The sequence below is a fragment of the Trichosurus vulpecula genome, chromosome 7, assembly GCF_011100635.1.
Source record: "Trichosurus vulpecula isolate mTriVul1 chromosome 7, mTriVul1.pri, whole genome shotgun sequence".
NCBI lineage: Eukaryota > Metazoa > Chordata > Mammalia > Diprotodontia > Phalangeridae > Trichosurus > Trichosurus vulpecula.
In genome coordinates this window covers 257,620,455-257,635,006 of record NC_050579.1, presented here as the reverse complement: position 1 = coordinate 257,635,006, position 14,552 = coordinate 257,620,455, and the positions used below count along the sequence as shown (strand labels likewise).

Here is a 14,552-nt window from a genome sequence, read left to right as displayed (position 1 = left end):
TTTTATATTAAATTTTTATTTAATATGTAAAATGATAGGAACAGTCACCTCTGTACCACATGATATTTGAATAGAAGATGGCCAGGTGATGAAAACCAAGATTGCTTTATAAAGAAAATTAATTTATTTTCTATTATAAAGTTTTACATTTTAGGTTTTATAAGTTTGAAAATTTTCTTTCTCAGAGATAAAAATTCAAAGATAATTTAGTTAGAAAGGACATATATAGAAACATTAAGGGCCAGAACAAGGGATTTTGAAAGATCTGACAGAAGTTGGGAACAGATTAGATATAGGGGATAAGAGATAGAGTTAAAATGAATTTTCAGGTTTAAGCATGCGTGACTGGTGGTGCCATAAACAACAAAAACAAAAAAAATGTCAGGAGGAAGAGCTGATTTTCAGAAGAGATTTTTGAATCTTAGTTTTAACTTCTAGATCCATATTTTGTAGTGGTTGTTATCTTAGAAGAGAATTATCTTAAGAATACAAAATAAAATTTTCTTTGCTTTCAGTATTTCCTTTTTAAAAATTATTTTTATCTTTATTCTCTGAATGCCAGTTTCTCTTTATCTGCATTTTATAGCCAGAGAAAATTTTAAAGGCCTCAGAAAAAGTAAGGGACCTGCCCCAAGGTCACATGGCCCCTGGTTCAATTCAACTCAATTTAGTTTATTTCAACAAAAATTAATTCATCGCTTACTACATGGAGAATACTATTCTCATCACTGGCAGAGTTGAAACTAGGTCTCTTGACTCTTGAATTCAAGGTACTTCCTATCACATTTTCTCTGTATGTTCCTCTTTCCCAAAGGCCAAAATATTAATAAGAATTATTATGTTACTACTATTTGTTTATTTCTTTAATATTTCCTTACTCCAAATCCAGTTTATCCACAAGGCTCTCTCTACTTAATTTTCAAATAAGATGAGTTGAGTATTTTGTTTTGCCTCCAAATATAGATTATGTTGATTTTTATTTTAATTGTTAAGATCTCAGTCCTTCATAGGAAAAAGGCCCCTTACAGATTGAATGAAACTAAATAGTGTAAGGACAAAGAATACAAAGATATCTGAACTTAAAAGATGAAAGGTTTTTTTTTTTTTTGGATCAAGTGAATCAATACTTTCAAAAAAGGTTAGTGGGAATTTAATGCTATGTAGTAGGAACACTAAAGGTTTCCTCAAGGTGCATGGGCCACCCTCCAGGGAGTCTGTGTTACTTCCCTCATCTACAGAGACATTTTTAGCAAAACTCTGAATACAAATAATTTGTTTTTTCGATAAATCAGAGAACAGACACATGAAGAACCATCTCTAAAAGGTTACAGACCTTATCCTTTTAACTATTCATTTTAAATTTATAGTGAAAAGAGTAACTTCGGTTTCTTGCCATTGAATTTTGCCCGGAGTTGCAAGTATTTTTGAAAACTTTGGGTACCATATTTTATGTTTATTAACATGAGAAAACGTATGTAAAGCCTGAGAGAGCAGGGATGATTTTCCGATCAAAACTGGGCGATTTGGTGCAAGGAATATTTTGAGTTTGGGCTTTTTTTGATGTATAACAAACACAATTCAGAAGGCAGAACAGACTCCTGGGCGCACATGGCAGGCTAAGCAACGCACCAATCACAGCGCGTCCTCGCCCTATATATACCCCCCGGGTCGAGGCCGTTCTCTTGTAGTTCTCTTGTCTCTACTTTCTCGTTTCTGATTTTTCTCACGTCTTTTGAGATGTCTGAAACAGCACCTGCCGCTTCTGCTGAGCCTGGACCTGCAACAACCAGTGTGCCGGTTCCAGCCCCAACAGAGAAGGCGCCGATGAAGAAAGCCAAGCGAGGAGGGCGGCCTAAGGCTGTGGGTCCCCCTGTGTCGGAGCTCATAACCAACGCGGTGGCCGCCTCCACTGAGCGTAATGGGGTGTCTCTCGCGGCTCTCAAGAAGATCCTCGCTGCCAGCGGCTATGATGTGGAGAAGAACAACAGCCGCATCAAGTTGGGCTTGAAGAGTTTGGTGAGCAAAGGCATCTTGGTACAGACCAAAGGTACCGGGGCTTCAGGTTCCTTCAGGCTCAACAAGAAAGCGTCTCCAGGTGAAACCAAGAACAAGGCCAAAAAGGTACCTTCGGCTAAAGCGAAAAAACCTGCTGCCAAGAAGCCTAAGAAAGCTCCTGGGTCGGTAACTGGCAAGAGCGTAAAGACTCCAAAAAAGGCGAAGAAGCCCGTGGCTGTGGGAGCCAAGAAAGCAGCCAAGAGTCCCAAGACCAGTAAAGCCGCCAAGCCTAAGAAAGTGGTCAAGAGTCCAGCCAAGACCAAGGCAGTGAAACCCAAGGCCAAGGTTGCCGCCAAGTCAAAGGCTGTTAAGCCCAAGAAGGTGTTGCCCAAGAAGAAGTAAATTAGCTGTCGAATTCTTTCAAGAAACCCCCCAAAGGCTCTTTTAAGAGCCACTCTAAGAATCTTCTGGAGAGCTGCTTAGCACTTAATGGGAAACAAACTGTCTCTGGAAGTTACCTACTAAGTTTTAAGGCATTGCTTGGTTACCTTTGGTGTGACCAGAGCTTAGCGTTGTCTTGGCACTTAATGCCATCTCTGAGTTAGAGATTTTCTGCTTTTTTGTTTTTTCTTCTGTTTTTTGATATTTTTGAGTGTTATACCACCACTGGGGTCAATTTTTTTGTTGGGTGTTAGGTACTGTTAATTAGAAGCAAATTAGCTGAAAAACTGCTTAAGGTAGGGAGAACTTGGAGTTAAATTTTTTCCTTTGACTTAGATCTGACAACCTTGGACTCTCTCACTGCAATAAGCCACTTGGTGACTTTTAACATCTACAGCTGCAACTTTGAGCCATTGCTGCTCTTCTCTAATATGCAATCTTGAGAGAAAGTTGCAGACTGGAGCAATTTTTAACTATCACTTGGTTCCTTTAAGATGTAAGGAACTTTATTTCAGTCTGCTTTATTAAAGAAGCCAAAGTAGGCTCATCACTAGTTAATGACAGAACTTGGTTAAATTTAGCTACTTTTTCTGCCTCCTAGGGACACCCTGTTTAAATTTTTTTCATTGTTCCACGTTTCTGGAAATACCAAGAATCAACTTTATTTTACACTTCAAGAGCCCAGGATTGGTATGTGTTAATCTTCCTTGGTTACTAGGTCAAGAAAATTCAATTTAATGAAGAAATGGGAAAAGTGTGGGGGAGTTTTGGAATGGCATCGACACCTGGTGGAATCACAGAGCTGCAATTGGAAGAAAGTTTTGCCATCATCTAGTAGTCCAATCCCATTTTACATGTTAAGAAACTAAAACAAATTCAATTCAGTTTTTTCTTTCATTAAGCGTGTTTTATCTACTGGATACAGGGGACATGAAGACGGAGTACACTTTTCTGCTTTTTAGTACCAATTTTTTTTAAGTTCCTAATTTTTTGTCTTTATTTCTATAAAGAGTGCTTTGTTTTAGCCACATAATTTTTATGTATGTGTATGTGGATTCATACATATATATTGTTGGTAATTATTTTGAACTAATTTTTCTATTTTTTTCTTGCTTAGTTTTTTTGGTAATTTGCAGAAAATACGATGATTTACATGAATTTATTTTATATCTTGCTACCTGACTGAAGGTACTGTTTCATTTTTAGTTAGGTTATAGGCTTTTCAAAATAAGATGGTACTGCAAAAAGTAATGTTTGTTGACTCTGTGTTTATTCATTTTTTTTCTGTATTACTGTTATAGATAGCTATTGTTTCTAGAGGTATGTTTAATAGTGGTGACAATAAATATCCTTCCTTTACCCCTGATCTTAATGGAAATGTCTTGTGTTTTTCAATGACTTCTAATAATTTGGTTTTGGATAAAGACTCTTCTTGCCATACTAAGTATTAAGGATGGGTTCCCTCATAAAGAATTCCCTTAACCAATGAAATCACAAATCAGATTTCCCCTAAGGGCAATAATAAAATGAATGTTTTCAAATATCTATATGCATCTTTTAAATTTCATTTGTTGATATAAATTTGGGAGTTTGTGGGTTTTAATATGGTCTCTTGTTTATAGTTTTCCTAATATTGAGCCAACCCTATGTTCTTAGTATGATCCAGTGGTTGTCACGGTGTGTAATCTGTTTGTCATGTTGCATCATACCCTTTGCTAATATCTCACTCAATATTTTTACACCCATATTTATTAGAGATTGGTCTCTGACAGGGGTTCTTAAGTTGGGATACATGATCTTCAAAAAATATTTTGATAATGTCAATGTGATTGATTTCATTTGCAATCTTATTTTATGTATTTAAAACCATTCTGAGAAGGGAATCTAGGTTTCACCATACTGCCAAAGGAGTCCATAACACAAAAAAGTTTAAGAAACCCTAGTCCATAATTTCGTTTTTTTATCCTTTGCTTTATCTCTCCCTTGTTCTAAGTATCAAACTCACATTTATTTTATGAAGTCCTCCTTTTATAATTTTTTGAAAGTATGTAATGTTGGAATTGTTGCTTTATTATCTGATAAAATTCATTTGTAAATCCAACTGGTCCTAGGTAAGTAATTTTTCCTTTGGAAGTTTCTTTATGGCTTGTTCAATTCCCTCTCTCTCTCCCTCCCTCTCTTCTCTAATTTTGGGATTCTTTTTTCTTCTCTAATTTTGGGTATTTTATATTTTTGTAAATATTCATTAACTTAATTTTATCAGTTATGTTGGTGTATAATTTGCCGCTTAAATGTTTTTGATGACATTTTCAAATTTTTTCTTCCTTTTTTCTACATCAGCAGTATCCCTCCTGGTCTTTCCACTGTAGTACATTACATGTGATCAAAAGTACACAATCGTTTATTGCAATTATAAGAAATGACAGAGTATTACATTTGAAGCATATACATTTGAGGTATAGTTTCACATTACTCAGCTTGGCACAAATTAAAAACCCTTTTAAAAGTTTACAGCCCTTTCCAGGTATTTCTCTCCAGAATTCAACAGTAAGAATTTGTCATTTTGTCTATCAACATGACGTTAAAGACTAGTTTAGAGAAGAACGAGCTAATAACATTTGAAGGAACAAACAGTTCTTTTTTCCTGATTGTATGTTCACTATATAAACTTCATTTCAAAAATTTAGGCTCCCACATAAACAATCACAAAGAGGAAGTGTCCATTGCAAATGACTGATATGGGTTACCTCAACTTCAACAAACATTGAATGTTAACTATGTGCAAAGCACTATACAAAAACAAAACAGTCTTTCCTCAAGGAGTTTACATTCTACTAAGTGTATAGAAGATGTATATTGGCAAGTAAATGCAAAACATATACAAAATCATTTCAAGAGGTAGAGAATATTATATAATTAAATCAGGAAAGGGTTTATATACGAGGTGGCATCTGAGCTGTGCTTCGTTGGATGTTAGGGACTTCTTTGAAGCAGAGGGGATGAGGGAGTGCATTCTAGGTATAGGGGCACAACCTATGTAAGGTCACCTAAGTGGCAGATATGATGACATTTAGCTGGCCAATTTGACTGGAATGGAGAATGCCTGAGGGACAGAAATAGAAAAGAAAACTAGAAATGATAAGTGAGGGTCGTTTGTGAAAGTTAATTAACTATTTTGAGATTGAATAAATTCTCCATTAACTTGCTGTTTATGGCTGAACTCTATAGCAACTCTATCAATGTTCATAAGCTCTGTGAAACAGACTCTGCCAATCTCTTTATCATAATAATGTCAATCCTCCGGGTTAACCTCAATCAGTGACCTATGGATATCTTCAGGGACCTGCCCTTGAGGGATAATATGAAGTCTAACGTTGTTCAGAAGAGAGTCTGAGACCCACTCAGAGTCTGGATCCTTTGATGTCCATAGGTAATGTAGGAGGTGAAAGGTTGGCGGTGATGGGTGCATAGCATGGATGTCACCTTCCAGGGTTCTTTCCACTGGGATTTAGGGGGGAAACTGGCGGCTGAGGATCCAGATAGTTTGACTCTTACTAGTTCTCTTCCAGCTGGGTCAGTTTACTGAAAAGAAATGCAGCATGGGAAGAGAGTTGAGATGCCTCATATTACTTTCAATATTATGACCCCTTCTGTCTCCTTCCTCCTACAATCACTCCAGGTCTACATAGCAGTTCTCTTAAATATGGTAGAGTGATGGTTTTGGAAAATTAATCTGGTGGTGTGCGGGACAGTCTCTAATGAGATTGGAATTAAGGAAATTAGGAGATTATTGCCGTGTGAACCTGGTGGTGACAGTGGGAATGGAGGAAGAATTTAAGCTTAGAGACATTAAAAAGAAGAAATGATAGGATTAGGTGACAAACTGGATAGTTGAGATAAAGGAGAGTGAGACGTTAAAGATGACTGCAGTTAGTGAGCCTGAATGACTGTGAAGATATTGGTGCCAGTCAGTAAGAGAAGTGTGGGACATCTTGAATCTAAGGTCCTATTGGAATACCCATGGAGGCACTTCAGTGGTCAAGGATAGAGATATAAATTTGACATCAACATGGAGGTGATAATACTATGAGAGAAAATGAGCTATCTTGGGAGGTGAACAAAGCGTAGAGTATTAGTAGAAGGCATTGGAAAAAGAACCTTGGTAGATTTTAAAAACTTATTTTGAATAGTACCATGGACCTTTCCTCTCAACACTTCCTGCCCCCAACCTTTGATAGGGCAGGTGGGTAGTGTGGCGCGGATAGAGCAGAAGGCCTGGAGTGAGAAAGACCTGAGTTCAAATCTAGTCTCAGAAACTTACTAGTTGTGTGAGCCTGGGCAAGTCATTTAACTCCTGTTAGCCTCAGTTTCCTCATCTGAGAAATGGAGATGATAATAGGACCTACTTCACAGGACTGTTGAGGATCCCATGACATGATAATTGTAAAGGGTTTAGCATAGTCCCTGCATATTTATGGTAAGCACTATATAAATGTTAGCTGTTATTTACTATTATGATCATATAGTAGATCTTCAGGTATTCAGCAAATACTTACTGATTGATAATTCCCTGTCCCCTCAGGGGAATATACTATAAGTTCTGAGGTATGTTCAGAAAAAAAAAAAGTGGTATGTGACATCTTTCCTTGGGCTTCTTTGTATGTCTTGCTTACTTACTTTCAGTCAGGATATAGTTCCCGATCAATCCTCCTGGGAGATAAGAAGCCTTGTGATGAGGGATAGAGAAAATAAGAGTCACAGTTAATTCTCCTCTTAATTTTAAGCCTCATTTTCTTGTTTTGGGTTATTCAGCTCCAAAGACCATTTCCACATTTCAATTCTGTTGGAAACATACGTTTTCCTTCTCTTTCCTGGGCAAGAGCTCAGGTAAACCCCATAGAAAGCTAGGAGGGATGATGTTGAAGGGGTATACAGCTCCACCCAGACTTAGTTCCAGGGGCAAGTAAGGAATAAGCTGCTTAGGCCAAGGGGCAAAGAGTTCTGACAAGACGGTAGTGGAGTGATCAATTGAAAAAAGTATTTATTAAACTCTTACTTTGTGCAAAGCATGTGCTAAGTGCTGGGGATGGAAAAAGAAAAAGTAGTTCCTATTCCTGAGGAGCTCACGTTCTAAGTAGAATGAGACATATTGGAGGCTTTAGCTACAAGTTAGAAGGAAAGTCCCCACGGTGCTTAGGGTGCAGGAGCAACACTGACAGTAATGCATCTTATTTAATGACATTTCCATAGATAAAAGCATGCCCATTTCTGATGTTGAACCATTTAGCAATGCCAAGTAAGTCAGTGTGCCCTAGGGGGTACTATAATCAGCTAGGCAAAAATTACTTTCCCTTTTTCTACTTACTTGACACCTTCCTCTTCTTCCAGATGATGACAACTGTAGTGGTAATGATCATGCTAACAATACTCCCAGTAGTGATCCCAGTAGCCAGGGTGACAGACAGTGGACTATGCTCTGAAACAAAGTAGGGAGGTTAGGGGTCCATGATTCTATCAGCCCCAGCCTTCTCCCATTCACACCCCCCATCCCCCATCAAAGCATAGACCCCAGAATTCTTCTAGGTCCTAAAGCCCAGACAAATAACTTCTTTTTGGTTTCTCTGTGCTCTTCATTCTGGTCCATACCCCAGGTCATAATGAGGGGCTGGTTTAGTCCTGGGTGCTCTACTTGGCAGGCATATCTCTGTTCTTCTCCTGGGGTAACATCCACAGCTATCCAGATCTGGAAGGTTCCATCCCCGCTGGGATAGATGTCCCCAAGCTCAGTTCCTTGGTTCAGTTGCTTCCCATCCCATAACCAGCTCAATGTGATGTTCACTGGGGAGAAGTTGTGAGCTTGGCATTTCAGAGTGATAACACCTTCATGAGTGATGTGTCGGGTCACTCTCACCAATGGGGGCACTGAAAGTATAGGTAAAAGAAAAAGGTAAGGAGCCTTGAAAGGCTCTTTCTCTTCAGAAAACAACATAAGGAAATAACATACAAGAAACAATATGAGGCTTTAGCTTTTTATTAGCCCTAAGGAGGACACAGCCCCAAAAAATAAAATGCATTTTCCCACCTCAGGGCCTTCTTCAGTTTTGCATCGGAAAAGGAGATTTGGGAAATTAAGGAAAGTCTTGGATTATTTACTCTAAAAAAGAAGAAGTGGAAGAGGACAAATTGAGTTCCTCTTTTCTTCATGTCCTCTCTAGACAGTGCTGTTTTAGGTCACCATTATTAAGATATTTGTTTTGAATCGTTTTACATTAGTGATTATATCAATATTCACTTTTCCTTGTTACCAAACAAGGGGATCCCTTTGCAACATTGATACCCAATGTGAATGTATAATCTCTATCCTTGGCACATGTTAGATAACATGTGATGTCACCCAAAGGTGAAACCTATAAACTTAATGAAATTAGTACCATGATTTTACCAGTCCTGTTAGGCATTTCCAGAGAGGTTGAAACTATCAGTTCACCTCATTCCAGTGACTGGGGTCATAGAGAGAGATAGCCTTCAAGCACACAAATATCCTAACCCTTAATAGCGTTATATATATATATATATATATAGTATATATATATATATATATGTATATGTATATATAATATATATATTATATGTATATGTATATGGAGGGAGAGAGGGAGAGAGAGAGAGAGAAAGAGAGAGAGAGAGAGAACATGGAGGAACTTTGTCAGCATTATACCTTTCTTGTTCAGGATTTCACTTCCAGTCTCTAAGTATCTTTGTAGCTTCTCAGGGCAGTCTCTTTCTAGGTAAGCTCTGTGTTGCTTTGCTCGGATCTTGGTCATCTCCCATTCCTGCTTTGTGACCTGGGCTTCAGGCTGAACTGCTGTCCAGTTCATTGTCTCTGGATGGAAGATGAGATAGTCTTGACCATCATAGCCGTATTTCCAGAAACTTCTGGTTCTGTTGTCTTCCACCAGGAGCTCACAGCCAAGTATTACCTGTAGTATGTGAGACCCTGACAACCCCCAACCCCAGACCAGTTATCAAAGCTGATAGGTTCTACTGTAACTGTCTCTCTAAACCTTAAAGACTATATATATCATGTATGTAATATATACACTTATATGTATGTATGTATGTATATATACACATATCTCAAGGGATATCATCATGCCTAACAGGACTGGTAAGATCATGGTGCTCATTTCATTAGGTTTATAGGTTTCATCTTTGGGAGAACATCACAAACAGTTACCATGTGCCAAGGATAGAGATTGTACATTCACACTGGGTACCGATGTTGCAAAGGGATCCCCTTGCTTGATGACAAGGAAAAGTGAGTATCGATATGATCACTAATGTAAAACAGTTCAAAACATATGTCTTAATAATGGTGAGCTAAAACAGTGCGGTCCTCATTTAAGATGGAAAACCTCATTGACAGAGGACAGAAGCAGAAAAGAGGAACTCAAGTTTGTCCTCTTCCATTTTTTCTTTTTCAGTATAAATAATCCAGGACTTTCCATCTTAGTTTCCCAAATCTTCTTTTCTTATGCGAAATTGAAGAGGAAAGCTCTGAAGTGGGAGAATGAGAAAACTTACACTGAACCCCAAGTCCTATCTTGGCATTTTATTTTTTGGGGGACTGTGTCCCTCTTAGGGCTAATAAAGGCTAAAGGCTTATGTTGTTTCTTGTATGCTATTTCCTTATATTATTTTCTGAAATGTGGAAAAGTAGTTTCCTTTTCTGTTCCATTTCATAATCATTTGCAAGTTCTACCCTTCTTGGTCGCCTAGAAGACGGAGATTTCAAAGACAACTGGAACTTAGGATTAAGTCTTGTGGTTTAGTCACCAGCATATTTTTTTAAAGAAGAGAAAAAAGAAAAACATTATGCTCTATTCTTGACATAAAGTATAATGACATAACTTTAAAGTATAAAGACATAACTTGTAATGTCCCTGATCCAGAAATGCTGCAAGTCCCAGTTCTTCCATTAACTCATGTGATCTGGACAAGTTATTTAAGCTTTTTTTGTCCTGTTTCCTCATCTATAAGTTGCATTATATGTTCTTTAAGGTCCCTTCTGGCTCCAATGTCCTATGGTTCTGCCTTTTCGTTGTCTACCCTTCCCCATCTGGGATAGCAATCTCTAGACCAGAGCTGCAGAGACCTTCCCTTACCCTCCTGTCCTTCTGAGGGGTCCTAATCGGTATGGGAATGAATATAAAGTCACCTAAATCAGTATATCTAGCCAGCTCTAGACTGTACTTTGTATCCATTCCAACCATCCACCTTGGGTGTAGAGCAACCAATCTCATTCTACCTCTTGCTTTGAGAACAGTAATCAAATTAACACAATCATTGCTTCTGTAAATGGAAAGGCAGTTGGCCATGCTATGGTTTCACTCACCATCTCTGTATCTCCCCAGAACAAAAATTTCATTCTCTAGTCAGCACTCCCCTGTTTAAGCTCTTTGAGGGCAGGGATTGTCTCAGATTTATTTTTATATCCCCAGCACCTAGCATACGGCCTGATGCCTCACAGGACTTAATAAATGCTTATTCATTCATTCTATATACAGTAATTGGGAGCCCCTCCTGCTGTGACTGTGTCAGAATAGAGGCACTAATCACTATGACTACTCTGTGTTGATTGAGAGATGTAAACTGCACCTTTTCCTCTTCTCCTACCTAGTCCCAGGTTCACCTGCTCTAGTTCCAAAATGGTACTGAGGGTACTGAAAGGAAAAGTTATGCCATGGTAAAGCACTTCAGATACTTACCCTGACCTTGGCTGTGATTGTCCATTATGGTCCAAAGGTCGACAAAGAACATGTGATCCCATCCCTTCAGGCTTTGAGTGAGTCTCACCCAGAGCTCATCTATTTCTTCCTTCTGTATCCATGGGCCCCGGGGTTTTGCCTTTCGGCTTTCATGATCATAGTACACAAATAGGTGCTCATCCACATAGCCAAGGGCCACAAATGAAGGGAGTCCTAAGTCAGGATGTGATGCCCCCATGAAGAGAAACTGAAGAGAATGAGACCCTGGGGATGACAAAGACACTGAATCAGGCACTTGGCGGAGATAGTAATAGCTCTGAATTAGCTGCTCTTCAGGTCCTTTAACTAGCGGGAAATCATTGTGTATAAATGTCATCTGTTACTAGGTGGAATCCCCTGGGACAAAGACTGAGGCAATGACCTCTTTGTGGAAGCCATAAATTCTGGTTTGAGGATAAAGAAGATGCAACTAAGGAAAGAAAGAGGATGGTATCTCTGGAATCCTTGTTACAACGCTTCCAAAATATTGTGTGACCTTGGACAAGTCCCTTACTCTTGCTGGGTCTCACTTTTCCTTATCTGTAAAAAGAGGGGCTAGGACAAGGTTGCCTGTAAAGTCCATTTTAACTCCAAATCAATGATCCTATAATTATGTAAAATCTCATAGTTTTTTTTCTTTTTCAGGATCAAATAAAATATGTGAAAGCACTATGCACATTTAGCTTAAAATTATTAGTAGTAAAATAATTAGGGCAGCATAAAGAGGACAGAATTGGAAGGAAACCAATGATAGCTGTAGGACCTAAGGTGAGTAAGGAATAGGAGGAAACCTAAACAAGGCAGGAAAATTTAAAGGACATTAAGACCTCTTTCTCCTAATTCCTGTTCTGTAGGGAAAAGAGGTGGGGATGAGGATGAGGGTGGAGGGAGGACTGAACCACTTCTTCAATCCTGTCTTCTGCCCTTTGACCCACCCCATCTGCTGACCAATACCCTTAGACTCACGAGTCGGTCCCTCCCGTTGAGCCACTACCCTTAGGAGAAGCAGGAGAAGAGCCAGTTGAGATAGTGTCCTCATTGCAACCCTGAACCTGTCCGGTGTTTCCAAGTCACAGGAATGCCCTTCTTTTTGCCTTTCCTGCTTCTGCTGGCTCCCAAATCCTAGTTTACAGGGGTTAATCTGAGAGGCCTAAGGTGTTTTATTCCAGGAAGGATGGACAGGAAGACATTCCTTTTCAGAATGTTCCCCACGCCGTGTTTTGTTGAAATGGTCTGTACACTGAAGAGGAGGGACTCTTTGTTCTGCCCCCAGAGGAAAACACAGGCCTATGTTAGGAGCTACTGTACTTTGCCTGGCTTATCTTTGTGCCCTCTCTTGTGACCCATGGTACACATTTCTAAAGGCATTGACCAAAGCCTAGAACAAACACACACAGCCTGGATGGATACCAGGAAACTGAGCACGTGGTCAGCAGGAAGCTGACATCTTTTAACTTATGCAGTTTGGGAAAATATAGTGGGGTAGGGTAAGGCAAAAGAACCAGAAGGGCAGGTTTAGGGGGCTCCAGAATTCGTTCATTTATTCAGCAAATACTCATTGATCGCCTTTTCTTTAGGTCATATTTTGAACATTTGTAAAATGAAGGGATTTGAGCAGGTGATTTCTATATTTCCTTCTAGCTCCAGTATTAACGAATGCTAGGATTTAGATCTGGGATATACTTTAAAGATTATCTATCCCAGGAGTTCTTAATCTAGGGTCCGTGGCCCATGGATCAAATTTCAGGGATTCTGTCAACTGAGATGGGGGAAGAAGTTGACATCTTTATTTTCTCTAACCTCTAACTAAAATTTAACATTTCCTTCAATTTCGAATGTAGGTAGCAAAACATTATGCTAGGAAGGATTCCATAAAACTTTATAAAACTGCTAAGGGAGTACATTACCAAAAAAAAAGGTTAAGAACCCCTGATCTTAATCCAGCCCCTGCATTTTACAGATGAGGAAACAGTCTCAGAGAGATGGAATTGTGCCCAAGGTCTATCGATTGACCAAAATTGCTACTAGAACAAATTTAGCTGGGGAGCAGGGGTGGGCCTGTAGGGGTGGGCGCCTCAAAGGGTGGTCTGTGGTTGCAGTCTTGTTTGTGTAGGGCAGCGTGATCCCTGCAGAGTTCTGCTGGGGAGGCGAGAGATGGAAATCAATGGCAGTAACTCCAGATAGCACTAACACAGAACACCCCATCAAGCAGCCCCAATTAAGAATTGTGCCGCATTATAGATGATTGTTAGTTGTTTTCAGGAGTAAAAGCTTTAATATGGCCAGATATGTTCCCAAGTCTGGGGTTCCAGAACTGATCACGGATGACGTGCACGCCTCTCTGTTGAATAGTCTTGCCAATAGAGAGCCTTAATGCATGAAGTTAACTCCCACCACCTGTAGCCTCTCTCAATTTAAGGAGGAACCTTGAATAAAGGCAATCATAAAGTCCTCCGGAAGGGACGCCAAGACTATTTAATTTAATCCTTTCATTTTGCAGATGAAGAAACTGAAGTTTATGAACGTCAAATGACTTGGCCAAAGCCCCACAGGTAACAAGGAGAGGAGGCATTTGAACTCACATCCTCTGACGCGTGATCCATCGCTCTTAGGTTCCACTATTAGGCATATGTCTCCTTGTCATACACAGAAGGTCTCATATGAACCAAGATACTCATAATAAAACCATTTGTGGGGGCAGCTAGATGGCTCAGTGGCTAGCGCACCGGCCTTGGAGTCAGGAGGACCTGGGTTCAAATCCAGCCTCAGACACTTGATGCTTACTAGCTGTGTGACCCTGGGCAAGTCACTTAACCCCAATTGCCTCAGCAAAGTAAATAAATGAATAATAAAAAACATTTATGGCAGCAAAGAACTGGAAACAAAGATGATGCCCACTAATCGTCCAGTCGTGTCTCACTCTTTGTGATCCCCATCTGGGGTTTTCTTGGCAAAGATACTGGAGTGGTTTGCCATTTCCTTCTCCAGCTCATTTTACAGATGAGGAAACTGAGGCAAGCAGGGTGAAGTGACTTTCCCAGGGTCACACAGCTAGTAAGGCCAAAGTTGAACTCAGGTCCTCTGGCCTCCTGGCCCAGCACTCTGTCCACTGAGCCACCTAGCTGCCCCATTTAGTAGGGAGACCCGTTAAAATGTTAAAATGCTTGAATACCACAAGCTAATTATTTTGTTAATCCTTTCAACCCTAATAACCCTTTTTGATCCATAATCAGATATATTAGTTGCAAAAAAGCTAACCAGATCAAATAATTTTGTCAGTATATCCGCTGGAAATGGAATTTTTCATGC

General features: G+C 39.5%; 2 protein-coding genes across 4 annotated transcripts; one reads left to right on the top strand and one right to left on the bottom strand.

The window, feature by feature from the left end:
* The first annotated feature begins 1,737 nt into the window (after positions 1-1,737).
* LOC118856839 (histone H1.4-like) lies at positions 1,738-2,399 on the top strand. Its single transcript, XM_036767367.1, has one exon. It carries the CDS (start codon positions 1,738-1,740, stop codon positions 2,395-2,397), a length of 660 nt encoding a protein of 219 aa, XP_036623262.1. The 3' UTR covers positions 2,398-2,399.
* Positions 2,400-4,815: 2,416 nt separating this feature from the next.
* On the bottom strand, positions 4,816-12,518 carry HFE (homeostatic iron regulator). 3 transcript variants are annotated; one of them, XM_036767357.1, is made up of 7 exons: positions 12,198-12,518; positions 11,205-11,468; positions 9,155-9,433; positions 8,083-8,358; positions 7,802-7,912; positions 7,114-7,162; positions 4,816-6,018 (listed from the first exon to the last, which is right to left on the bottom strand). In XM_036767357.1, the coding sequence occupies exons 1-6, from the start codon at positions 12,280-12,282 to the stop codon at positions 7,116-7,118; spliced, it is 1,062 nt and encodes a 353-aa protein (XP_036623252.1). In that variant the 5' UTR covers positions 12,283-12,518; the 3' UTR covers positions 4,816-6,018; positions 7,114-7,115. The 3 variants fall into 3 exon arrangements, with proteins under 3 accessions (XP_036623252.1, XP_036623254.1, XP_036623253.1); XM_036767359.1 differs by having other exon boundaries at positions 9,155-9,319; XM_036767358.1 differs by having other exon boundaries at positions 12,210-12,518.
* Between the last annotated feature and the right edge of the window lie 2,034 nt (positions 12,519-14,552).

Excerpts from the sequence above, each read along its gene's own strand:
- HFE (XM_036767357.1), bottom strand. The coding sequence starts at position 12,282 with ATGAGGACACTATCTCAACTGGCTCTTCTCCTGCTTCTCCTAAGGGTA. Across the intron at positions 11,469-12,197 it reads ACCGACTCGTGAGTCTAAGG|GGTCTCATTCTCTTCAGTTT; the intron begins GTATTGGTCAGC and ends TGTCATCCCCAG. Across the intron at positions 7,163-7,801 it reads GAAGAAGAGGAAGGTGTCAA|GCTTCTTATCTCCCAGGAGG; the intron begins GTAAGTAGAAAA and ends CCTCATCACAAG.
- LOC118856839 (XM_036767367.1), top strand. The coding sequence starts at position 1,738 with ATGTCTGAAACAGCACCTGCCGCTTCTGCTGAGCCTGGACCTGCAACA.